The sequence below is a fragment of the Cynocephalus volans genome, chromosome 5 (assembly GCF_027409185.1).
Source record: "Cynocephalus volans isolate mCynVol1 chromosome 5, mCynVol1.pri, whole genome shotgun sequence".
In the NCBI taxonomy this organism is placed as follows: domain Eukaryota; kingdom Metazoa; phylum Chordata; class Mammalia; order Dermoptera; family Cynocephalidae; genus Cynocephalus; species Cynocephalus volans.
The window spans coordinates 85039672-85067468 of NC_084464.1; the positions used below are offsets into that span (position 1 = coordinate 85039672).

General features: G+C 35.4%; 1 protein-coding gene and 2 non-coding genes across 4 annotated transcripts in view; all 3 read left to right on the plus strand.

The window, feature by feature from the left end:
* The first annotated feature begins 3047 nt into the window (after positions 1-3047).
* The window catches only part of TTK (TTK protein kinase), a 37539-nt gene continuing 12789 nt past the window's right edge, over positions 3048-27797 (plus strand). Inside the window, exons 1-13 of one of the 2 annotated variants that reach the window (XM_063097894.1) lie at positions 3048-3186; positions 6013-6235; positions 6606-6712; positions 8918-9061; positions 10412-10526; positions 10800-10872; positions 10967-11061; positions 12578-12665; positions 14017-14137; positions 19171-19319; positions 21728-21864; positions 23246-23372; positions 26172-26264. In XM_063097894.1, the coding sequence (XP_062953964.1) occupies positions 3048-3186; positions 6013-6235; positions 6606-6712; positions 8918-9061; positions 10412-10526; positions 10800-10872; positions 10967-11061; positions 12578-12665; positions 14017-14137; positions 19171-19319; positions 21728-21864; positions 23246-23372; positions 26172-26264 (1611 nt within the window). The remainder of the gene's footprint in view (positions 3187-6012; positions 6236-6605; positions 6713-8917; positions 9062-10411; positions 10527-10799; positions 10873-10966; positions 11062-12577; positions 12666-14016; positions 14138-19170; positions 19320-21727; positions 21865-23245; positions 23373-26171; positions 26265-27797) is intronic. The other variant, XM_063097896.1, reaches the window with a different exon arrangement.
* Positions 3382-3450, plus strand: LOC134379400 (small nucleolar RNA SNORD2). Its single transcript, XR_010023795.1, has one exon. It is a non-coding gene; the product is annotated as a small nucleolar RNA SNORD2 (small nucleolar RNA).
* Positions 24901-25091, plus strand: LOC134379408 (U2 spliceosomal RNA). The gene has a single exon (XR_010023799.1). It is a non-coding gene; the product is annotated as a U2 spliceosomal RNA (small nuclear RNA).

Here is a 27797-nt window from a genome sequence, read left to right on the forward strand (position 1 = left end):
TTTCCAGGAACTTCTGTGTAAGACATGACTCAATCTGCTTATGAATTGGATATGGTATCAAGGATGACACAAATGTTTTGGGCCTAAAAAACTGGAACAATGAAATTGTCTTTTACAGAAAAGATTTTCTAAGAAGCAAAATTTGGGAAGGAAGATAAAGAATTCAGTTTTGGACATTTTGAGTTTAAGACGCCTATGACACATAGAAGTGGAGATTTCAAATACGCAGTGGATATTTGAGTATAGAGTTCAGGAGAGAGAGCTCAACTGCAGATAATAAAATTTGGGAGTCAGCAACACATAGATGGTATTTAAAGATATAAGACTGGAGGTGATCACCAAAGGAGTGAGTGTACAGAAAGTATTAGGGTGAGGTTATGCAGCAGCAGTATTTTCAGGAAAATGCAAGTTTTGAGATTAGCCCCTAACGAGATCAAGAATTGGTGGGATAGTAAACTCCTTCCAAGCAAAAGCAGTCTTAGACAACAACCATGAAAAGGCAGTGATTAGCCAACTATGGTACAGCAAATAATTTTGCTCTGCTGAAGCAAAAATACAGAGCTAGCAGATGTTAAAAGATGTAAGTGATGAAAGGCTCTCATACGGGCTGGGTGGTTAGCCAGAGCTGGGAATGCAAGGGTTCTAAGGTCAGTTTGCTAGTCAACAAGTGACAACTGCAGTTAGCTTCCTGCGCATACGCAAAACCAGTCAACCTGTTCTACCATAGTACATATGTTATAATGCTGCCACATGTTTCTTTTCATCTGCCATCTCTCGTTTTGCAGATGAAAAGAAACCGTTGCCCTGCACCACAAAGCCACTTAGTAGCATAGCCCCGCACCAGCGAGGATAACTATGGAGGTGTTTTTCCCCTGAGGACACCTGAGCCCTTAAGTGGGACAGGCTGAGGGAGGGGGCCGATCAGGCGAGTTCAGGCAAGACGATCACGATGAGAGTGTGAGTTCTGCGCAGAATTTTGACAAAGGGGAGGGTCTTGGCTTGAAGACTAAGCAAGGAGTCATTTAAGGATAGTGGAAGGTCCGTAAGTGGAAGTTCAAGGACAAAAAGCACTGAGATCTTGAGCTGGCGGCACGGCTGAACGTAGGGCTATGAAAGATCCTTTCTTGCCACATCCTCCCTAAGCTGGGCAGTAAGGAGCGCGGGGGACGAAAGAGTGGGGTGCCGGTGGAGTGAAGGACCAACCCATAGTGCACCTTTTAGGTTCTGAAGCTGGGAGCAGCCGTCCTCACTCTATTTTCCTCTCCCCGGGTAGCTCCGCCGGGGAGTGGCTACCATTCCCGGCAAAAAGTCAGCCTTGTTAAACTGGAAGGTGCAGGGGCCGAGCCGTGGCGCCCTCAGGAAGAGTGCGGCGCTGGGAGCGCAGCGACGCTCCCGCCGTGGGTTTGGATCCTATATAGGAGTGGCCGGTGCACTCACTGGTTGAGTGCCGGTCACGGAAAAGACAAAAAAAAAAAAAAAAAAAAAAAAAAACCTGGAAGGTGCAGGAAAGCCGGCCCACTGGCGCTAGGGGAAAGCCTGTGGAGTGTAGGAATCCCACCACCAGAGGCGCTGCGGATGGAGTCATGGCCACTGGCCCTCCCTGTGAGGAGCTCGCTGGTCGCAGGGGCGGGGGCGGCACCGACGCACACGAACCAATCACGACGGACGCTTCCACGAGGCTAGCGTCGACCAATAGGAGATGGCGGCAGTAGCGGCGGGGAAATTCAAACTTGTTTGTGGTGAAGGTTTGGGGTTCCATCTTTTCTTCCTCTCAACTCCACTTCTTGGCTGTGAATTCTGCCTCACGGACGCACCGACGAACGACGGCCACCTGTGCTCGGTCTCTTTATCGGTGCTGGTAGGTGAGGGGCGGGGGTGAGGCGGGGGCGGCGCGGAGCCGGGTAGACGACCCGGGGCGCGGCTAAAAGAGCTGGAGCGGGAGGGAGGTCTCGCTGTCCCTGCCAGTCTAGGGGGTGGGGTGATGCGGGAGATTTTGTTGAGGAAGTAAGAAGTGGGTGTGGACCTCGCTGGTAAGACGGCGTGGCGCGGCATCTGCACTGGAGATCGTTACTCAAAAGACAGTCCAGTCCCTTCCGTCTGGTAGGTTTGAACTGGGAGAGGAGATGGTGGCCGTGTTCTGACAGTTACCCTTGAAACCCGACTTCAGAGGCGGGATGATAACTTGCTGCGCATTTTATCACTCGTTTTCATTGTTAAACTCGAAGATGGGGCGGCACTGATATCAGTGACTCTGAGTTACCGGGTTGATGTTTGAGAATCACAAAGATGAGACTGGCAGGAAGAAATATTGCGGACACTTTGTTGACCAAACACCACCACCATGCAGATGCTCAGTACTATACGAGTACACTAGATTCTTGGTATTAGAATGATTACGGTAGCAAATCATGATTCTGTCAGATATGCACAAGAACAAACCTGCTGATATCCCAATTATCAGTGAAGGGCTGTGATGTTGATATCCTGCTTTGAAAGCACGCACAATGTGAAGATTTACTCACATAAAGCAGGTGAATAACGGAACGGTTATTCTCATTACCAAAAGAATTTTTCATGTCTGTATGTCACTACCAGAATCCAAGCCAAACTCTCCGTCATATTTTTAAAAAATGTCTAAATTTGCAGATGAACCAGAGAAAGTGATTCTGGAAAAAGAGTGAAAGGAAGGCATTTAGTGCATTAAAAAACAAACAAACAAACAACAGAAAGGAAAGTTTAAAGTTTGAAAGGGGTCAGCAATTTTTGTTTTGTGCAATGATTTCCCCAGGGTAACTTTACTGAAGTTATACTGGGGAAGAAAAGGTGTATTTGGTCTATGAAACCTGGCTGGACAAATTTCAAAGACGTGTCCTTTGTTTTTGTGCACATAGCTCCACTAATTCTACCCTAATAACATCTGAATGCAGATGTGTACCCAAAAGTAACGCCTTGGTCTTCTGAGTTCTAATGGGCTAGTTGCAGCTTTTTTTTCTTTGATACTAGCAAAAATAAGAATTATGACTAGGCTCAGTTTTTTTTTCTTAGAAATGGAGGTAGAAGATTTAAGTGGCAGAGAATTGACAATTGATTCCATAATGAACAAAGTGAGAGATATTAAAAATAAATTTAAAAATGAAGAACTTACTGATGAACTAAGCTTGAATAAAGTATCTGCTGATACTACAGGTGAGTCTTTTTTCTTTTTAAATAACTTTTTTGAGTGTCCTCTAAGGTAAAGGGATGAGATGTTAACCACTGTCTGTTAACATAATGTAATTTTCTCAGTAATTGAGGCTTACCAACTAGAGTACAAACACTTTATATTTTAACACTTTTGTGGGGAAATATTCCCCAATTTTCTGCTTCTTTAAAAATCGAAACTTGGGAAATGATGGCGGTCATCTTTCAGAACTGACCTGAAATGAAGGGAATACTCTCTGCTGATCACTTGATTAAAAAAATCAACAAAAAAGGAAACAACGTAATTTATTTCAGTGTGCTCAGATAAAGTTTTCTTAACTCTTCCATTATTGTCAGCTATTTCTGTTGATATGCCTGTCCTGAATAAACACACCATTTTTTCCATTCCTTTTTTGCTATAAATTGAGAAAGCCTTACCAATCTAATAAAATGATGTATAAATTTAACATCAAGCCCTCAATTTTTTTATTTGGACAATCTTCCTTTGGCTCCCTTTTTCCTTTTATCTCTTACACTCTGTTCCAGCTGTGATTGCTTCCCTGATGTCTCTCCAACCATGCTAGACCAGCTCATACCACAATGCCTCTGCTCTTGCCCTATGCCTTAAACACCATTCTGCAAATATCTGCCCACTCTTACCTCCTTCAGGTCTTTGCTTAAATGTCATCTCATAGAGGCTTTCTCTAATGTACCTGTTGAAAATATCAACCTGCTGAGATGGAGGCGTATTCCCTATCTTCCTGCCCTGTATTCTGTTTCTCCATAGTACTCATCACTTTTTATATAATTTATTCATGTGTTTGTTAATTCCTTTTCTCCTCCACTAGAATGTGAACTCCATGAGAGCAGCATTTTTTGTCTGTTTCGTTATATCCACAGTACTTAGAATGGTGCCTGGCATAAAGTAGGCACTTAAATATTTATTGAATGATGATGACTTAGTCAAAATGCCCAAAGTTTCAACCCTAGGTTTGTGAAACGTATTAGTTCAGAAGGCTGATTCTTTACTGTATTTCAAATGGTTGAGGTCATTTGAATGATGATCTTTGGGTAAGTTCATTGTATCTGTACTAATCATTAAATGGATGAGGGATTGAAAATAAATGGGAGAACCTGTGATCCGGTCATGGTGGCAGACTACATTTGCTTTGAAGTATCATAGGAAATGATAACTCTTAGTAGAGTATCACCATTCTTTATTATGTCTAGCACTAACAGACCTTGTACACTAAGGTAATTGAGTGCTTGCTTAAATTTTGTTGACCCTAAGCTAATTCAAAACTGTAAACACTTAACATTATATTGATAATCATGATGTAACACAGTATATTAAGTATTAAGGAAAGTTGAAAGATGCTTAAAACCAGAGTTTCTTACTAGATGAGAATTTATGTAATCATTGTGCTGCATTGTAATTCATGCTGGGCATCATATGAATACTAGCCTGATAAAGACACAAATACTACATGTGTTGAATAGAGGGAGAATGGGGTACTCTGAGAAATACATCTGCAAAGTGTATATATTTTTTTTTTTTTTAAAAGATGACCGGTAAGGGGATCTTAACCCTTGACTTGGTGTTGTGAGCACCACGCTCAGCCAGTGAGCGAACCGGCCATCCGTATATGGGATCCGAACCCGGGGCCTTGGTGTTCTCAGCACCGCACTCTCCCGAGTGAGCCACGGGCCGGCCCCAAAGTGTGTATTTCAGATGGCAAAATGTGTATTTTAGACATTCCACAGTCTAATTTGTTAGGAAAGCAATAGGATATAAAACTGGAAAATTTAAGATCAGGCCAAATTAAATTTAAAGCAAAAAAGCAAAGTTGTGAATGTAATGTTTTAGTAGAAAGCAGAAACAGTAATTTTGTTTGTAAAAGTAAAGATTTAGGATTTGTTGAAGGTAACTGAAGCTGATCGAAGGAATGATAGCTTCTCTGGGAAATCTGAATTTAATAATGGTTAGTAATGACTAAAATATCCTGAGTGGGAGACTGACATTCAAGTTGTCTTTTTAAAACAACTAACACTAAAAAAGGTAAAAAGTATATTATGGTGTAAAATTATGTCTGAAAAATATTCTTGCCATTTCTATGGGTTGATGTTCCACAGAGAGAAAACTGACAGCCACAAGATGTCCTATAAATTCTGAAGTTCTAGACTGGGGTAGCTATGGGTTCGTGGGACCAGGAAATTGGCAGGGCCTCTAGGAGAAATGTGGGTAACTTGGAGAGATAAGGAAATGACCATATCAGATGCTTATATTTTGTAAAACTGATTTTGTTTGGTTGTTTTACAAGTAAGTATGAGGTATATAGATATAATGTTAGATGGGTAAGAAAGAAGGTTATGTTAGTACTGGAGCAATAAGTTTCAGAATTTTTAATGAATAAATCATTGATGGAGAATTTTCCAAGAAAGTTGATACAGGTGGTGGTTGGAGAGACTTAGGCTTTCTTTGGATAGTTAGGATGCTAAAATTATAATTTTGCTGCTACAGCATAAAATTTTCATAGACTATGTATGGTTTTTTTAAAGACTATGTATAAAAGACCCACTTATTTCCAATTTTTTTCTTTCCTTTAAAACATACAGCTTTTTGGAGTAAATTAACCCCTCATAAAAGATATATATGCAGTAAATAAGTTGCTTATATTTACATAAATTGTTAAAGTTTAAAATAGTATAAGGAGTTTATGTACATTGATACTGAGAGTATAAATTCCGAAGTATAATTTGATGAAAAAATGCAGTTTGGTATTTATTTTATATCTTTCCTCTGTCATGATATATTTTGTTCCCCTTATTCAGATAACTCGGGAACTGTTAACCAAATTATGATGATGGCGAACAACCCAGAGGATTGGTTGAATTTGTTGCTCAAATTAGAGAAAAACAGTGTCCCCCTAAATGATGCTCTTTTAAATAAACTGATTGGTCGTTACAGTCAAGCAATTGAAGCACTTCCTGCAGATAAATATGGCCAAAATGAGAGTTTTGCTCGAATTCAAGTGAGATTTGCTGAATTAAAAGCGTAAGTATAAACATTTTAACCACATTTAACTAACTACTTTACATAATATGTAACTATATTACAAAGAGGAAAAATGAAAATGTGTGTCAGGATTACCTGTGAGAAAATTAATATTTTTTGGCTAAATATTTTTACTTATAATTAACAAAGGACTAATGTAAACTCTCTTTACTATGTACGTGTTTTCACAAAAGTTACATATTTTAGACTATGCCTAAAAAGATTGCTAAAAATAACTTATTAGGGTTTAATTTTACACGAAGAAAAAAAGCAATATTCCATGTCTTTTGGAAAATGGAATGAAGAATTCTTGAATTTAAGTAGCTGTGTTCTTTTTCTTAGAATGTGACTCTGAAATCTCTTATTACAGTATTCAAGAACCAGATGATGCACGTGATTACTTTCAAATGGCCAGAGCAAACTGCAAGAAATTTGCTTTTGTGCATATATCTTTTGCACAATTTGAATTGTCACAAGGTAATCTGAAAAATGTTAAATCCAAATTTTAAGTAAAAGATTACTTTCCATTGTAACTGATATCCTAATATTAAATCATTTATATGAAGTGGGAATTTAAGGCAAAAGGCATTAAAGTTGGTCAGATGAGAATGTGGGGGAAAAATGCCACCTAATCATATATGCAGAGAATACTTGTTATACTAGCTCTTCTACTTATAAGGAATAATCCAGGGAAATAAGAATGAACGTTGTTTTTATGGTATTAGTTAGATTCAGGAATCATCTAAAGGAAAGCAGCTTCACTGAGTATTTGTCGGATGAAAGACAAGATGTTTAAGGTAGAGTTTAGATGAGCTTTTCGTATGCTAAGGTTTTATAGCACCAAAATATAATTAAAATATAGCTATAGCATTAATTGGTGTTTCTCTCTTTAAATAAAAAGTAAACTGCTGTAGAAGTTTTATTTCTTGTTCACTCTTTCCTCATAGTCTGGGCCTTTTGGACAGGACCAGGACAATCTCTTCCTCAGACATTTTTAGCTTGCCATTCCTTAGTCTTTTCTCTTTTTCTCATTTTCTGGGGCTTTTGGATATACCCTCAGTCTGTCCCCTGGCCAGGTGTTCCTGTTTTCTCTCTGCTTTGTTTCTGCTGCAATTCTGATCCCATTTACCACCAGTGATAAACATGTTATCACTACTGGCAGGATCTCCATGATGGTGCCCAAAGCAGGGCTTGGTCACTTGAGAGTATTCCTCAGGATTGAGGTTAGAGGAAAGAATTATACAAGTCACAGATGGTTTGAGAATCCTGAACTTTTATCTGTTCAGATGATTCCTGATTCCTAGTAATCTGAATCATCATCTCCAATTTATCTTGTGCACTGTCAGGTTACTTTTAACCTGCCTAGAAAAATTGATTTCTTCCTTCTTGCTTGTTACAGAGTAAGTTTGGCCAGGCCTTTAAGACTCTTCCTCTTCATTGTACTTAAAATATTTTTGAAGTATTTTGGCCTCTCAACAGCAACTATAAATTTTATACCTATAGAACACATAAATATTGAAAATCTTAAATTGAATTATCTCTAAACAAAGAAATAAATTTCTTACCTGTACTACTGCGGATGGTAGTAGCCTCAAGGTTAAAATTGTGATTATTTTGAGCAAGGTTGATGGACAGGCTGTCAGTAAATATGCAACATCCCTGAAATGCTATGCACAGTCTAGTGTTTCTGTATTTTTGTAGTGGTGGGGGACATTCTATAGTTTTTTATCAGACTCTCAAAGAGATCTATAACCTTAATTAATAAGCTCCCTAATTACTGGTTCTTGTCTAAGCCTTCCTCTCTTCCTTTGCTGTCCTAAAATACTCAATACATGAAATTCTATCACTAATCTCAATAAATGTGAACTTACCACTATCAACTGTATTTGTATTTTTAAAAATTTGTAAACTGTCAGAAGGTAGAAGTCATCGCTTAATCATCTTTATGCCCTAAGTGCCAAGTACATAGCATAGCTTCATAGCTTCCATAAATGTTGATAACAGATCTCATAAGATACATGATGTATACATTTAATATTTATAAATCAAATATTAGGAGTAAGTCTGCAGTTGAAAGAAAATTTGGTAATCTGTAGACAGAAAGATAAATATGATAGTCTCAGTTATTTTGCCTTTTTGGAGTGATGTAAGTAAATATGACAGCTAAAGATTAATCTTTCTCATTACAGTTTTTTACACGAATCCTTTTGAGGGAAGATTTCCTTTAACAAAAAATATCAATCTTTCCTTTATGACTGAATGTCATTATGAATGATACTTATCACAGTGTGTTATAAGAGATTGACACTCTTGGGATTTTTATAACATCTAGAATTCCCTCATGGTTTTAACTCTTGTGGCTGATCTTTGTAGTCTCTTCCTGGTAACTGCTTTGTTATATTTCTGTTACTTCAGAAAATGGACAGTGGTGATAAACTAATGCTCAATTATGTCAATTACATATTACACAAGGGAACTATTTTGATATGCATTATTATCAGAAGAGAGTTGATTATATGCATGAGAAGTGAGAGATTGCTTATTTGCCTATGAAATAAAGTACATGAGCCTTAGAATAAATGTTTTTGCTTATGCCTTTTAAGTTTTTTCCTAGGTCCTGATGAATAAGTATCTGGAGGGTGACGATTGCTTATAAAATTACAATTATTTTTATTTTGTTAGGTAATTTCAAAAAAAGTAAGCAACTTCTTCAGAAAGCTGTAGAACGTGGAGCAGTACCACTAGAAATGCTGGAAATTGCCATACAGAATTTAAACCTCCAAAAAAAGCAACTGCTTTCAGAAGAGGAAAAGAAGAATTTATCAGGTAACTATTAATATGTGCTAATACTTTTCTGTGGTAGATGGTACTTCAAATAAGGATTCAGGATAGTATTTTATAGACAAATATTTTTATAGATGGTCAAAATCTAAGATTAAATTGTAAATGTAAAGAAGGTAAGAATTTTAGAAATACATAGAAGTCTTTACTACGCTGTTGAAATTTATCTTTTTTTTTTTTTTGCTAATCAAACTCTAAATGGTAATATATTAAAAACAACTTCGATCTAAGCAAGAGAATGGCTGTTTGCTTTTATTAATTATTTTTTATTCAGAAATATAGTTTTATAACAGAAGAAACTCAATTCATTGGTTGGAAGGTGGGAGAAATTGAAATTGTCTGAGAATGACTATGAAGTGTAATTTCCCCTTTTGCCCCAAGTTATCTGCATGCCCAGGAGATGATAAAACGTTTGTGAAATAGTGGTGGTAAGTGATGCACTTGTGTTACAGTCAAAGGCTGTAAGAAACACTGTGGAAAGTTTGCATTCATCCATTGTGATTCTTTCCCCACCGTCTTGCATTTGTTACTGGATTCCCACAGTAATGTCGACTGTGTGCGTGGTGTTTATATTTCATTGCAATTTTCTGTTGAGGTTAGTTTGCATCAGAATTGACTGATGCAGGGGGTGTAAAATAAAGAGTATTCTCTACTCCAAAGCTGCTACTGACCAAGATCTCTTGAATATGTTCGCTCTCTCTCTCGGGCTAAGGCATCCATTAGCCATTACACAAGTCATTAGTAAAAGTGTTCTTTTACGTACTCCCTGCAGTCAGACCTAAATAATGAGTTTATCCAGGAGACTTCTGCTATGACTGTTCTATTGAAGATCTGGAAGGCTTGGAGGGAGTGAATATGCCCACACTTTACTATTGTGGCAGGATCCAGCTGAACCTGTTTTTTTTATATATCCATTCTTTTATGTTATTGGCTTCCTCTGGTTTCATTATGGTGCCTTGCAGTCATTGGTCTGGGTAGTCAGTTTTGGAGGCTGGTAAGTCCCCAGTCTAGGAGGGCACATCTGGCAAGGGCTTTCTTGGTGGTGACTCTACAGCCACGCAGGGTTTCACATGGTAAGAGAATGGCCTGACCAAGAACAGCTTTTTGCTTTTAGAAATACAGAGTATGCTTTTACCCTGGGGAAACAGTTACATAATTAAAGAGAATTCGAAATAATAGTTAGAGAATTATCTTAATAACATCTTCATGTCTGCATATCTTACTTGGGGACAAATATTTACTATAAATTGACTTTTTAAATATTCTTATTTGTAAGATTACCTTTTTGTATATTATGTATTTCTAAATTTAATCAAAATTTCAAAATTTTTACAGCATCTGCAATATTAACTGGCCAAGAATCATTCTCCAGTTCACTTGGACATTTACAAAACAGGAACATCAGTTGTGATTCCAGAGGTCAAGCTATTAAAGCCAGGTTTTTGTATGGGTAAGGAAACAATCAATTTTTTAAATGCTTACCATCTATATAAATATATCTATATATATTATTTTCATGAAACTCCATGTGTGAGGTCACTTCAGAAAGTTCATAGAAAAATAGAATTGAAAGATAATATGAATCATTTCATGAACTTTTTGAAGTATCCTCATATCTACATATATGTTTTCATGTAAATGTGATAACAATGTTTAGCAGTAAAGTGGATATACATATTAATATTATTCTTTGAAAAATTGGGGATATTTTCTTTGTGTTTAGAGAGAACATGCCCCCACAAGATGCAGAAATAGGTCATCGAAATCCCTTGAAACAAACTAACAAAACTAAACGAGTAAGTTATATTCAATCTATTTTGATTATGGTGGTGATAGTGAAGTCTTTGTTTATTTCCCAGTTGGTTACTTAATCTTTCAAAACATTTCTAGTCATGCCCGTTTGGAAGAGTCCCAGTTAACCTTCTAAATAGCCCAGATTGTGATGCGAAGACAGATGGTACAGCTGTGCCAAGTTTCATAAAAAGGTATGTTTGAGTTTTATTTTTTTTAATTTGTTGTCAATATTTGAGGATTAATCGCAGAATGGTCTTTTACTGAGTAATAGTAATTATTAAATTTTAATCGTAATTATTAAATTTTTATTGAGTATTACAAATTACTGAGTCTCTAAATGCTGTTAGGAACAAAGGGATAAGTAGAGAAAATGACTGTGTTTGCTTTCTTACTCATTAAAAATATTCATTTAAAAAACTATTAAAAAATTAGGAAGCATGTTGGAAAAATAGTAAGTCAACATGAAACTTAAAAGACTGCAAGCATCCCTGAGATAAAAACTCCTGATGTTTGAGCATTTCTCTATTATGGGTACCCTCTCTGGTAAGAGTCTCTTCCTAGTGTGTTTGAGAATATTCACAGCTGGGATGTAAGGAGGTCTGGGAAGAAATATATTTTCCAGTTAGTCCAAGGTGAATAGCTATCACTGAGAAAGATGATTTATTCATCATTTGCTTATAAATCTAGGGATTCAAGAAGTGGGACAGGTTAGGTAGAGATGAAATATTGTTCATCACTTCTAATTTGTTCCCCTTCCCTCAATTTGGATGTTTATTCCCTTTAAAAAAAAAAAAATGGAAATATAGCATTCTTGCTTAGCTAAAGGAACGAGTTTTTCCGGTCTATTCTTAACTCTAACCACCATTTATAATATTATTTATATTGGAAAAGGCTCCTTGGATTCCAGAGAAACATTTTGAAAGTAAACTGTAAAAACACAACTGATTGTTTTTAGTTGGTGTCTTCTATAATTAAATTCCTATTATATCTAGGCCTAGACCATATATTGAAATATATATATATATATTTTTTGGCAGCTGGCTGGTACGGGGATCTGAACTTTTGACCTTCGTGTAATTAGCACCATGCTCTAACCAAGTGAGCTATCCGGCCAGCCCTAAATACTGGTATTAAAAGAGAGTTATGGTTGTCAGTGTTAAATTTCAAAATCTTACTTCTGTTGTCTCATCTTGTTCATATCCATTTCAAATACCTAGCTGAAGAATAAAGGAGACTTTCTCTCACTCCCCCCAAAATAAATAAAACCAAAAAAGATTCCAGCCATTTTATTGGTGCCTATTATGCTGGACTGTATGCTAGGTACTGTGGAGGCCCACAAAAGAGTTTGTACCCTGATTCTCACCCTTAAGCTCTGGCAATTTGAAAGGTACATACTTTTTCTTTCCCACATTCTTACCTTTACTTCAACTATTAGTTATTGGAGTAACAATGAGTTACTCTAATGAAGTAGGTAGGCAGTCACCTGTCTCTTTATCGCTTTTGTCACGGCTGAGCACCTAATTTTTTTAGCTTAGTCACCTTTGTATTATAATCATATCACTTTTTGAAATGTCTTTTAAAGATATTTTTCCAGTTTAAAAAAGTAAGTATACTGTTTAAAAGCCAAAGTTAAAATGAAAAAAATAAAACATTGAAAAGATAAGTTCCAAATTAAATAGTAAAATTATTTTTTTCCATAAGTAATAGACAGATCTCTGGATCAGAATGCCGAGATTTGATTGTGGCTGCATCTAAATCAAGTGGAAATGATTCTTATGAATTGAGAAATTTAAAGGTATTTTAATTTTTAAATCTATATGAAGCAAGGGTTCCTGATCTAGGATTTATAGAGTTTTTTCTGGGGAAAGGGTCTATAGTTTATATACTGTATCTCTAGCAGTGTTCCTGATACCCCAAGAGATGTAAGACCACCAATGGGAAGCGGTACAGAAGTCCTACATTGTGTTTCTCTAAAATTAAGGTGACAAAGCAAGGATCAATGATCTCTTAGGAGAACCATGAAGTAACATTTATTAGGCATAATTTTAAGCAGATTAGTTGGCCTGCGATTGGGAATACAGTAGCTAGGGAAGCTATTGCCCCCAATTTTTGTTTCTTGGTGTGTTTATTTTATTTTTTATATTATTTTTATTTATTTTTTGGCTGCTGGCCCAAAAACAGATGATTCTGGTAAGACATCTTAGAAAACAACGAGAAATAAGTTGTGTCAGGGCAGAGTTAAGAGCATAAGTACAGTCACAAGTCACTTAACGATGGGGATATGTTCTGAGAAATGCAACCTTACGTGATTTTGTCATTGTGTGAATATCATAGAGTGTACCTATACAAACCTAGATGGTATAGCATACTACACACCTTGAGCTCCTTCCTAATCTTATGGGACCAATGTCACTTGAGTATATGTGGTCCATTGTTAACTGAAACATTCTGTAATCAATCCTGACCTGATATGGCAGAGAAACTGCGTGAACTTCAAAGACAGGAAATAATTTTGGTTCCTGGTGCACTGCGATTTTTAGGGGTTATACAAGTATTATACTTGAGTTCCTGGCATAATGATGTGGGTTTTTTCAATTTTGTACTCTTTATAATGCCTCTCTCATGATCTATGCTTTAAAATACTAATTTTTTCTAGTCATGGATATCCTAGAGAATAGTGCATAATTTTTTCAAAAAGTTTACTGCGTGGATTTAAAATAACTTGTCTTATGGTTGTACAAATATTAATATTGACTAATGATGAGTTTTTTTTTTTTTTTTTTTGGTAAAATACAATTACAGTAACAAAATACTTAAATTTTGTCTATTGTCATGAGGTATATTCTCTGTCAAACTCAAACTTTCTAACCCTCTCTCTTTTTAAGTGAAATACATCTTAGCAATTGATTAATATGTCCATTGAAAGAAAACTTGCCAAATTTATGGTTATGACCATTCCTATTGCTCTAATCAATAATTCAGGCAGTTACTCTTTTCTGGGAGTTTGTGAGTCTATATGTAATTATATGAGTAATAGATAGTTTTTCTAGCAGTCTTTTCACATAAGGCTTTAGTATATTGAACAGTAAGAAAAATTGGTACTGCTACTGTCTATGAGATTTTGATATCTTTTTTTTTTCATGTAGTCTATTCAAAATATCTATTCCAAGGAACCTCTGGTGTCAGATGAAAAGAGTTCTGAATTTATTACTGATTCAGTAACCCTGAAGAATAAAATGGAACCAAGTCTTCTAACTAAATTAGAAGGTAAGAGTGACAAAATCAGTAGACTTACTTTTTTAATTAAGAAAACCACTATAGGGGTAGCTGGTTAGCTCAGTTGGTTAGAACACAGTGTTATACCACGAAAGTAAGATATCTGCCAAAAAAAAAAGAAAGAAAACCTCTTTATAGCTTGAGAAACTAGCTACCTAAGAATTGTGATGTGAGACTGTCGAAGATGTTCCTTTATCTTTACTTCAGTTTAGTTATATAGAGTGTACAAAAAGTATTGAATCCTGTAGCAAAGAAAGTTTATTTGCCTAAAAGGTGCATAAAAGGAAGAGTGGAGGGAAAATACAATGTGTCTGACTTATTTTTCTCAGTTGGCTTGACAATATATTCTGGTAAGGACACAGAAGCTAACAACCCTCCCTTTCAACTTTAACCAAACATTTGGTTTTCCACTGCTTGGGTACCGTGATAAATGTTCTAGGCATATGTAAATAAATAAGGCAGGGTCTCAACGAGGTTGCAGTTCAGTGTGGGAGTTATACAGAGATATATAGATATAATGCTGTGTAGAATGTAGAGATTGTCATGAGAGCCACATAAATGTTACAAGAATTCAGAAGAGGGAGAAATTTAAGGAACTAATTTGGTTTAGGGGAAATAAGGAAATATTCTGTGGAGAAGATGTTTGAAGAACTGTTAGGATTTAGGTGGAAGAAATAGCAGTAATACAGTATTTCAGAAAGAGAGAATAGCATAGACAAAAGAATAAAATGTTTTAGGAACAAGAGACTGTCTAGTATGCTGAAAACTGTAACACAGGAATATAGAAGTAGAAAATAAGAGTAGGTAGGCTTAAATTTTGTATTTTTTTTAGATGTCAGGGTACCATTAAGTATTTTAAACAGGATCATTAACAGGCTGATCTTTGTCCACAGAAAAGTTGCCAGATTGGATGTACATTAGTCCCCACTTATCTGTGGGGGTGAGTTCCAAGACCCTCAGTGGATGCCTGAAACTACTAAACCCTATATATACTCATATTATGTTTTTTCCTATACATACATACCTACAATAAAGTTTAATTTATAAATTAGGCATAGTAAGATATTAACAACAATAACTAATAATAAAATAGAACATATAGAAATATACTGTAATAAAAGTTATGTGAATGTGGTCTTTCTCTCAAAGTATTTTATGGTACTGAAGTCACCTGTTTTCAGACAGTGGTTGAATTAAGGTAACTGAAACCATGGAAACCAAATGCACAGATTGGGGGTGACTACTACAATTTTTTTTTCTTTTAATAGAACTGAGGAGGAACTTTGGGACAAAGTGAGGCTTGCCCTAATGTTTACCTGGGGTTTTCCTGGTTTTAGTCCTGAAAATCCAATGTCCTAGGAAAGCCTCAGTCCCAGGCAAACGGGGACAGTGGGTCATCCTAGAATAGTCTTTTTTTTTTTTTACCATTATTTTGACTGGGAGCACATTCCTATTCCTAGTATTTGGTGGAGAGTGTATATATTTTATATTTTGGGGACATGTATTGTAAACTGGTATGATTAAGAAAACCATCTTTATCAAATATGCTTGTTAATATATTGTACTCATTTGACACCTAGTTTTTGGGGTTTTTTTGTGGCTGGCCACTACAGGAATCAATTAACATGCAATTTAGTTTAATGTTTTTAAATGAATGCTTATTGGTGCCAACACTGTACTTTATTAATACTTTATTAATTAATTAACACTATTAATATAATAAAGCATACGATCAGAAAACTGCTCAAATCATAAGAATACAACCCAATGAAATACCACAAGTGAATGCATACTTGTAACCAATATCCAGATCAAAAAATAGAACATTACTAGCACCCCAACATCCTCCTTGATTCCTTCCCAATTAATACCTGTCTCCTTCCATACGTAATCAGTATTCTGACTTCAAACACCACAGAATGAAATAATGTGGTGTTCACTCTTATGTCTGTTCCTTCCACTGTTGTTTATGGAACTCATCCATGTTCTTATGTTATCTAGTTTATTGATTTTTATTGCCATAGAGTATTTCATTGTATGAATATACTACAATTTGTTTATCCAAATGCATATGGCTAACAGTTTTTGTCTAATTAATAATGCTGCTCTGAATATTTTTGTATCTTTTGGTTCACATATGTACACATTTCTACTGAGCGTATTCCAAGAGTGGGATTGTTGGGTCACAGAATGTGCATAATGTTCAGCTTTGGTAGATGGTACCATGCAGTTTCCAAAGTGTTTGTACTGACCCTTGACCAGCAGTTATGTTGCTCTTGCTCCATATTTTTCCCAATCTTGTATTGTCGGATTTTAATTTTAGGCATTCTGATGCTGCTAAGTAGTTTCCAAATGAGGTTATAATTTGCATTTCCTTAATGTCTGCTGTTGAACATCTTTTCTTATGTTTATTGGCCATTTGGATATCCTCTTGTGAAATACTTATGAGTCTTGCTGATTTTTCTATTGGGTTTTCTTTCTTTATCTCATTAATTTTTAAGAGGTATTTATATGATCTGGACACAAATCCTCTGTTGGATATATGTAGTACAAGTACACTAACTTCTATTTTGTGGTGAAGACTCTTGAGAAAATATATTTTTAACTTTAATGTATTTTAATTTATTGGTCTTTGCCTTTGTGGCGACTACTTTGTCTTTAAACAAATCTTTCTGTATTCCAAGGTCATAAAGATATATCCATATTTTTTAGATTTATCATTTTTACCTTTCACATTCAAATCTATATTTTATCTGAGTTTAATATATATATATGTATGTGTAATATTGTGTCAAGATTCATTTTTTTTTTTGTTTTTTCCCCATGTGGATATCCAGTGACCCAGCAGCATTTATTAAAAAGATCTTCTTTTCCCTCATTGATTTGTTGTAAATTAGGTGATTCTATGTATGGCTTATGGTTTTGGATTCTTCTCCATTCCCTAATACTTTTGTCTGTCTTAGTGCTAATACTGTCTTATTAACTGCAGTAAATCTTGATATCTCTCAGTGTAAATCTACCAGCTTTGTTCTTCTTCAAGACTATTTTGGCTATTCTAGCCTTTTGGATTTCCATACAAATATTAGGATCTATCAGTTTCCACTTTTTAAAAAAATGGGATCTTTACTCAGATCTAATTAAAACTACAAAGAAATTTGGGACAAATTGACATCTTTACAGTTGAGTTTTCCTGTCCACTAATCTGGCATATCCTGCCTTTATTTAAAATATCAAGAGAATCATTTTCTGTGTGGAGATCTTGCAAATCTTTTGCTAGATTTATTCCTGAATATCTGATATTTTTTGATGCTATGATAATGAGTGGTATTGTTACCGGACTCAGGTCTGGCTGCCTGCCCCCTTGAAAAGGAAAGAAAAAACTCAGAAGTCAGTTAGTGTTAGAAAAGCAGCCGTATTCAGCTGAAGGAGATGGTAGGCTATTCCATCTCAAAGATTTACATTTACTGAGTGGTTTTTTAAAGAAGGTTTGAGGGAATGGAATGTGGGAGGTGAAAAGCAGGAGAGCAGGAGACGTGAGTTAGGAGGGGTCTGTTTCTGTGGGTCAGGTATGAGGTCTTGCCAAGGCCTCATCTGGTTTCTGTTCTCATCTTTGCTGTTATCTCAGGACCTTGCAAGATTTTGATTTGTGCTGGTGTACTTGGCTGGTGCCCAAGGTCAGCTTCAGTCATTTGGCCTTGATCATTTCTCAAAACTCTAGAAGTCTCAAAGAAAGAACTGTTACCTTTGCAAAGTACTAATTAGCTTCTCGACCTTGTTTTCTTACTTAGAGAAGGAGAGAAGAAAGTCAGGAAGCAAGAGTGGAGAGAAAAAAAAACTGTCCTTTTTAAAATCCTCCCCCACTCCACAGCCCAGGCAGCTTTAGGTTCCAACATGGCTTCAGTCCTGCTCACTCCAACAGTATCTTTTTCTAAAAAAGTTATCTTCTACTTCTTTGTCACTAATACATAAAAATACAATTGATTTTTACTTACTGATCTTATATGTAGTGACATTGCTTAAATTCATTGAGTAATTCTAATAGTTTTCCTGTGGATTCTTTGGATGTTTGTAGATACATAATCATGGTGTTTGAAACTAGTATAACTTTTTTTCTTTCTAATTCTTTCAACTGTCATTTCTTTTCTTTGCCTTATAATTGCTAAGACCTCCAGTATAATGATGAATAGAAGGGATGATGACAGGTGGTGTTCTTGTCTCTTTCCTTATTATTTTAAGGGAAAGCTTTCAGTATTTTCCCCCTAGTCAGATGATTGTTATAGATTTCTGTAGCTACTATTTATCAAATTCAGTGAGTTCTGTTTTATACCTAGATTACTAATTTTTTTTTGATTGGGAGTTTAATTTTATCAAATGCTTTTTCTGCATCTATTGAGTTAATCATATGTTTTCCTTCTCTATTATTTTGGCAAATTACATTGATTTTCAAATATTAAGCAAACTTCACATTTAGGAAGAAACCCAATTTGGATATAATTTATTATCTGTTTTATATATCAATTGGTAATGTTTTATTCAGGATTTTTGCATGTATTATCAGGAAAGGACTGGAATTTTGATATTTATAGAATATTAAATATGTCGGTGAGGCATTTTTTGTTTGTAGACCCTTAAGAGAGCAAATTACAAGCTAGTATAAGGTAACATTTTATGTTAATCTAGAGGTCTATGAAAAGTAGTGAATTAACTTCTCTTTATTAGTAAGACTTTATAAAATCTACTTGTTTTTAAATTTTTACTTATTTATTTATTTACTGGTAAAGACCTGAAGCTTTTAAATCTGGAACGATCTTTGACAAAGCTCTGAGCAACAACTTAGGAAGGTGCCTTTGTAAAACTGACTTGCTGAAAGTAAATTATCAGTATCTGGGTTAAAGCTTTTGGTTTATATCTTTCTGTTTTTAAGAGCAAAATACCGATACAGTTTGTTCTGTTGTTTAGGCTTAGTTTTGTTATTGTCAAATATTCTTGCTTTTTAATGACAACAACAACAAATACAATTTCAGAAACTAAAGAACATCAAGAACCAAAGGTTGCAGAAAGTAAACAAAAACTATGGCAATCTAAGAGAAAGTCAGAATGTGTGAACCAGGATTCTGTTGCATCTTCAAGTCAGCGGCAGATTCCAGAGATAACCCGAAAAGTTGATATAGAGGTAACTTTCTTTCCTCCTAAAGTACAACATTGCTATTGTTCATAATGCACTTCTGAAATTTGATGATCATGTTAAATTTTTTTTTCTTTTATTAAAGACTATGTACCATACTTAGTGGAATAGTTTATTTAAAGGATTTTTTTTTGTATCATTCACAAAATGATGATCAGTAGCAGTCATAGGTTCAGTAAGAATATATATCAGGCTGAATTCTTTTCTATTTTTCATAGTGTTTACAGATTGCTGATAGACCGGTGTAGGGGTTGGCAAACTACAGCCTGTGGGCCAAATCTAATTCCCAGCCTATTTGTGTAAATAAAGTTTTATTGGAACAGTGTCACACCAATTCATTTACTTACCTATGGCTGTTTTCGCCCTGTAACAGCAAAACTGAGTAGTTGCAATAGAGACCATCTGGCCTGCAAAGCCTAAAATGTTTGTTATCTGGTTCTTTACAGAAAACTATATGCTGGGGCTGGCCCGTGGCTCACTTGGGAGAGTATGGTGCTGATAACACAAGGCCACAGGTTCAGATCCCTATATAGGGATGGCCAGTTAGCTCACTTGGAAGAGCATGGTGCTGACAACACCAAGTCAAGGGTTAAGATCCCCTTACCGGTCATCTTTTTACAAAAAAAAAAAGAAAAGAAAAGAAAACTATATGCTGACCCCTAATGAAATAGTGCAATTCTGTCACAAGCATTTAAGAATTTTCTGTGGTCATATTCGTAAGTAAAAGAAAAATATAAGCTAGACAATGTATGTGAATTTGTAACGTGTTGAATAATCATGCCCAGAGGCTATTTCAGAAGGAATGATCTGGTAGACTACTGGAGAGTCATACCTACAGTCATGGTCATACTTTCCTCATCATTTCTTTTTAGTGACTTGAAACATGTGTCATGTATCAAGTCACTGAAAAGAAATATTGAGGAAGTCTTAAAAGAAAAGTTTATCCAGGAAAAGAAATTTATTAGCAGTCTTCAAAACCTAAAACTAAATGTGGAAAGTAGAATAGATATATCCATTGTGCGTCTCGAGAGCATAAAGAGGACCAGAGGTCTTGAAATTGTAATGGAGAAAACAATCTAAATATCTGTGTGAATGTCAGTTATACAAATTGGATCATTCTTGCCATACCCAAACTAAAACTGGAGTTGAGGGGACAGGAGGAAAAAGTACTCAGGGCACGTAGTACCTGCTCCAAGAAGAATTTTCTGCAAACCCAGTTGTTGAAACATCCTGCTATTAACCCTAAGACTACTTTTTACCTAGTAGCTGCTAAGCAGCCTGTAATGACTCTTAAGACTAATTTTACTAACCATCATCACTCACCAATCAAAGCCTGCCAACTCCCAAAAACTTTGCTAGGAACAATGAGCTTTCTTTCAAATTGTATAACATTCCTCTCACCCAGACTTTTTTTGTTCTTTGGACCATCCTGGTCTGCGTGTATCCATGACTGCAATCCTGTTTTCCCAAATAAAATGTTCTCTTAAAGATTTGTCTCTCTATTTTTTTTTGACTTTAACATCTATAAATATTTCCTAATAACTAGAGCTGTCCCCAAACTAAAGTGAACCTCTGTAGATAGTAATTAGTTCTCAGTTACTAAAAGTATTGAAGCAAATGAGTTCTTTATTTGGTTGAGATGCTGTACAGGAGGGGTTGGCAGACTTTCTGTAAAGAGTTAGTAGGCTTTGCAGGCTCAGATTGTCTCTGTTACAACTTTTTAACTCTGCAATTAGAGCATGAAAACAAAAGAGCCATAGGCAATATGTAAACAAATGGACATAGCAGTGTTCCATTAAAACTTTGTTTACAAAAATAGGCGCTGGCCCTGGCCAGATTCAGCCTTCAGGCTTTAGTTTGCATTCTCTTGCTGTAGAAGATGTTTATTCATCATTATTTGGAATTTGTATGGGATGAACTCTACAGGTTCTATGTCTTTTATTAGGTGCGCACAGGACAGGCATTTGCCATTCCAATTTTGCTAAATAATTGGTATTTGGCTATATTGGGGGCAGAGGGGAAATGGTATAGTTTTATTGATTAAAGAAAGGCTATTTTTCAGAAGCCTTTTTTAGATTATAAAAGTTTAGTACCTGTTACAGTAGTTTTGATGGGGGAGGATGTTAGATCCTGTTTTATTAAACAATCCTGTTTTGTGTGTGCCTTCTCTCTACTTGGAATTAGTTCAAGCAGAAATATTAGGCTTAAGATTTTAGAGTAAAAGAGCTATACTAAAAAATTTTTGAAAGTCTGAAATGTATATACCTACCTGTTTTAGTATGATTTTGTATTTAATATTTTAATTATTGTCTTTTAAAAGTTATAATGTTTGTAAAACTATTGAGCAGGTGACTAATTTAAAAACTAAATTGTAGCGGTTTTTAATTTTGTTTTAGCAGAAACATGTCACTTTTGAGCAACCTGTCTTTTCAGTTTCAAAGCAGTCACCACCTATATCGGCATCCAAATGGTTTGATCCAAAATCTATTTGTAAGACACCAAGCAGCAATACCTTGGATGATTACATGAGCTGGTAATTAATTACTTTTGGCACCTACCTTGGGAGAGAGGGTGGTACAGTAGAAATAACATGGGCTTTTAGGCCAAATAGTCTAAGGTTGAATCCTGCTCTTACTTTAAAGACTTTCCATATTCATATTATTTTTCTTACCATCAGTTTTTTCATTTGTAAAATGGGGAAGGGAGGAAGGTTACTACAATAATATATATTTTTAAGGATTGTTGTGAATGAGTCTCTGTCATATTGCAATTCGTACCTACAACCTATAAATACCCTAAGAGTGCAAAACTTCTTGATAATCATGCATTACCACATGGATACTTCTCTAATTGAGAGGTATTTTAAAGTTTAGCATTTTTAGAGCAGATAAAGGGTGGATAAATTTTTTTAGCATAGGAGGTGTTCACTGGAATGTGGCAGTTTCTGGAAAAGATTGGTTGTATGGTTCATATGGCTCTGGAGATGTTCAAAGTTGTAAGACCTGAATGGACAGGAATGAGGGGTGAGTGAAGAAGTTGGATGGTCAGTGCTGATTAACAGGAAACAAGGATATTGCAAAGCAAATAAATGACATTTCAGAGAAGGGAAATAAAGAGATGTGGTACATCATAACCTTCAACTAGTGGCTACGTTTTTAATGTCTTAGGGGATAGCTTAAGTTTGTGACCTCTTTTGCTTTTCATTTTCATAATGTAATCTTTGATTTTAATTAGAACTGGACTTAGAGGTTTTATAACCCAGCTTCATAACTATTTAATACAGTTTTGCTATATATTGCCTCATTTTATTATACATACAATATTTTAAGGAATGGTTGTTAACTAAAATAGTGATATATGTATTTCTTGTGATATTAGATTATTTTTTGTTAACAAATATCTATAGAGTTTCTTTGTGTTAACCACTGTTCTGGGTGCTGAGGATAATCATATCCAAACAGGACAAAGTACAAATTTGTACTGATTGTATTTAAGTTCAAAAGCCAAACTCATCTGATGTAATTGGCCTTCAGATATTTCTAGCAGGGCATTATAGAATATTATTGTTAAAAGGCACTCATGGAGTCTATGGTCAACCATAAGCTGACCTTTGCACTGGCTAAATACTTGTAAAATAACCCTAATTCTATGTTTTAAATGCCATCTTACTTATTTTACTAACAAGGATTTGTCTGGGTACAAAAAATTACTTTCAGAAAGAATTTCCCAAAATAAAATATCTGATGGTGGTATATCTAGAATAGATATCAGCTATATTATGAAAACTAACTTGGGTTCTGTTTGATGTATTACTTTTAAGTTTACATCAACATTTTAAAACACACAAAAACTGAATCTGAATCTTGTTTTTTAAATTTTGATGTTTTAAATTAAAAAAAAAAAATCTTTTTTAGTTTTAGAACCCCACTTGTAAAGAATGACTTTCCACCTGCTTGTCAGTTGTCAACACCTTATAGTCAGCTTGCCTATTTCCAGCAGCAACAGCAGCAAATTCCCTCTACGCCACTTCAGAATTTACAGGTTTGATAAGCTTTATATATGATGGTATATGTTGCTACAATCAGTTTCATGGATTTTATTTTTACAGCATCTAGTTGTTAGGAAAAATCTTAAGGACTTGTCCATTCTTATTCTCATTAAACAAAACTTTTATAATATCCTGAGAAGGGTGTGCCTCATGACTTTGGTTTTCTTTTTGTTGTTGGTTTTTTGGCGGCTGGCTGGCATGGGGATCCGAACCCTTAACCTTGGTGTTACAAGGTGATGCTTTAACCAACTGAGCTAATAGCCCAGCTAATAGCCCTGCCTCATCACTTTGAGAGGTTAGTTATTTGAGAAGCTAATGAGGCTGTTCTTATTAGGCCAAAGGATCCAGATTGAAAGCTGAATAAAATTTCTCTTATAATCAAGGTTACTGTTTATTTTATTTCCCTATTTAAGTGATCTGTTAGTGAGCAGCTTCATTTGTTGATTAATATGGAATTTATTTGGAAAAGTAAGTTTTCAACAATATTGAATAGCAATAGGAGGTGTTACTAGACATATAATTATCGTAAACTAAGAGAAGAATGTTTTGCTGATAAGGTGATTGCATCAACATCTGAAGGGAAATGAGACACTCCTGACATCAATAACTAAAATTAGTTTCTAATAACTGTGAAAGGCAGCTTAATACTGGTAAAAAGAAAACATGGGCCTCGGAGACAGACTTCCTGGGCCTCACTACTTACCAAGGTGTCTGGTATTTTGCAAGTTACCTAAACTCTGCCCATTTCATCATCTGTAAAATAGGACATTAGCTAATGTATGTGTAATTCTTAGAGCATGGCACTTAGTAAATAATATTAGCAGCAACTATTATTTAAATAAAAACAAAGAAAATGAGTAATTAACCATAAAAATCAATTGATAAAAAGATTTAGTTGACAGAAGGTAGACAGTGATTATCAGGGGCTGAGGGGGTGTTATTGCATATGAGTTTAAAGTTTCAGTATTTGATGATGAAAAAGCTCTGGAGATGGATGGTGGTGATGTTTGCATAACAATGTGAATGTACTTAATGCCACTGTATTGTACTTAAAAATGATTGAAATGGTAAATTTTATGTTATGCATATTTTGCCACAATTTTTTTTAAAATGGACAAAAAAATTAGCTGACAGTAGATGATGCTAACTATGGGAATAAGTGGTAGTGTTTTGAGGATTGAAACAATATAGTAAATCACAAAGGAAAAAGTGAAGGATGATCAGGTTTGCCCATATATTGATTCAAAGCACGTTTATTGAGCTATTTTTAGTGTCAGGCCCTGTGGGAGTTAAAATCTAGAAGGCAAGTCAGAGATAACAAAGAGAGGGGCTTGAGAGAGCCTTCTAGAAGAAGCCAGTGTCAGGAGGGAACTGAAAAGAGGCCAGAGTGTGGCTAGGGGTCAGGAAGGGAAAAGGTTCTGCTGAGCCTTTTAGGTTTTACTCTAAAAGGGATAGGAAGCTGTGGAAAATATTGAAGCAGAGAAGTGAAACGACCAGATTTTCATATTGAAATCTCTGGCCATGGCTTCTCAGAGGTGTAGCTAAAATCAAGTGTAGTATCAGTTCTTATCAGGTTAATATCTGATACATCCTCAACTTGTGGACAATATATTAAGTGGATTTTTAGAGCAGGTAGATGGAATAGGAGCTTGCTTCATCCACTCCATGTGTAGACCTGGTATTGCAGTACCTTCAGGAATGGTGCACCAAAAAATTAAAAGAAAAACAAAAATGAAATGAAAACTCTGGCCACAGTGAGAAGGGTAGACTAAGGGGGATGGGATGTCCTGTGTAGGAAACTGAACTTCACATTGGCATTGAATCAGAAATGAGTTAGAATTACTTGATTCTAAAAAGTATCAGCAGCCAGGGGGAAAGGACATTGAATTGCTTTCATCCCTCAGAAATGATCACAGTTTAAAAATGAGAGGAAGAACAGAGGGTGGGGGCACAAAAAGGAAGGAGAGAACATTGATGAAATTACGATGGGTATATATATTTCAAAGCCTAATTCTTACAAGAAGCATATTTCATGACTCAATAGCATCTCAAACCTTAGAGGTTAAAAAGATTAGAATCCTTATCTTTTTATTTAAATAGAATGAGATTACAAGAGAGAGATTCTACCGTTTGCAATATAAAGCACGATTTAGTTAAATTGAGGTTTATTCAGACCTTGTTTCAACTTGGTTAATCAGCCAATCAGGAGCTTTTGTTTCAACTTCTTTATCAGCTCAGAATAAGTCCTCAGCACTCCATCTGCTCAAGGCATTTATAGGTACACAGAGATCTTCCAGCGAAGGGAAGAGATGAAGGGGTAAGTTGTATAGTAAGTACATCAGTTGAAAGTTGGCTAGGGAAGATGCTGAAGTGTGAGAAATTAAGTAACTTGCTAAATATCCCTCAGCACAAGATGGGGAGCATTGCTGAAACTTGCGTTTAAATAAAGAGGTGCAAGGAAAAAGTAGAAAAGAAAGATGAAAAATGATAGCTTATGAGTTTATATGTTGGATATTAGGTGGGTTTTTTTTCCTCCTTAATTTTTCTATCATGTTAAGTAAAAGCTAGTTAAAAGGGGGAAACCTTGGAAGTTTGTGTGTATATTAATTTAATAAGCTTATTTCTTTCATTAAAGTATGTAGAGCAAGTTCTCTTTTTAAAATATTGTACCATATCTAATTACTTAAGATTTAAGATAATTTCAAAATTGAAAGCATTTCACTGTGCCAAGTGCAAGCTAGTTTCTTAGGCATAGTCTTTGAACCTTTATTTATACAATTTTAATTATTTAGATTTCAGCATCCTCTTCAACAAATGAATGCATTTCAGTTAAAGGAAAAATCTATTCTATATTAAAGCAGATAGGAAGTGGAGGTTCAAGTAAGGTAAGTATCTTAAATACTTAAGATATGAATAAAAATATTTTAAACTTTCTTTTCTTTTTCTTTTTACCTATGGGGCTCTTTTTTCTTAAGTTCTAGGAGCCTATGTTGTCCTTGAGACAAAAAAGCCTTCTCATCCCCTGCCCTCCTCCCCCTACCCCGCACAAATGACATATCCTCTTTAGACCTACCCCCTTAGTCCCAATCTCTTGCCTTTCCCTGCAATGTTCTATGCTTCTGAATTTCTTCTCTAATAACATGAACATTGACTTGGAGTGGAAAATGACCACAAGTATTGTCACAGAAGGATAGTTCTAAAAGTGAGTCAGAACATGATATAAATTAAAATTACTAATATGCTTAGGGATCATTCAGAAAGGAATTTAACTAATGGATTTTGTTGTATTTTGAGCTTTTCATTTCAAAAACAATAACAAATGAGTTTCTGGGATTAGATTATTTTCTAAATTCATCTAAGTTCTAAATTTATATGATTTTAATTCCCCGTGGATTGAAAGCATCTTAAGTGTTATCTAAACTTACCATCTTTATTTCTCATTCCCATCTCAAATTTATACAGATTTTTGCCTTCATCACTCACCAAAACAACTAAAGTTAAAATCACTAATGACTTCCATATTTTTGCCAAATGTAATTCTTAGCTTTGATTTTGAGTTACTTAGCAGCATTTGGGACAGTTGATTATTAGGTTTTTTTTTCACTTGGCCCCTCTTGTTTTCTTTTTTTCAAACTGACCATTTCTTTTCAGTTTTTCTGATATCCCTGACCTCAGTTGTACAGTTACCCACAGCTCAGTCCTAGACTTCTTTTCTCCCTTAAACTCACTCTCTTGGTATTTTCTTCCAGTTTCATGGGTTTAATACCATGTATGTGTTGACAATTTCCAAACTTACATTTTTACCTCAGACCTCTCTTTTGAATGCCAAATTTCTACATCCCACTTGACCGTTCAGCATCTATTCTTGATGTCTTCTAGGCGTTTAAAACAATGTGTCCAAACACAACTCTTGCTCCATAGTCTTTCCCATTTCAGTAAATGTCAACTTCGTTCTTCCAATTGCTTGGCCAATAACTGATTGACTCCTTTTAGTCTCATAGACACATTCAGCCAGTCAGCATATCTTATTGGTTCTACCTGAGAGTATCTTCATAATCTATTTCTCATCATCTCAGTGTTATCACTTTGGTCAATGCAACTATCATCTTCACCTGGATTATTACAGTATCCTGCTATTCAGTCTCATTGACTCCATCCTTACCCTTCTGGTCTATTTTAACATAACAGTTGATTTTTCTCCAGGTATCCTCATGTCTTTGCTCAAGTGTTTTCCTTACCCACACTATAAAAGTGCAACTCCTACCTTCCTGTCACTGGTGTTCTTCATTCCCTTCTCCTGCTTTATTTTTGTCTGTAGTTTACCTTCTAACATGCTTTGTAATTTATTTATTTGGTTTGATGTTTGTGTCCTCCTGCACTTGAATGTGAGCTCTGTGAAGAGAGAGGTATTTGTCTTG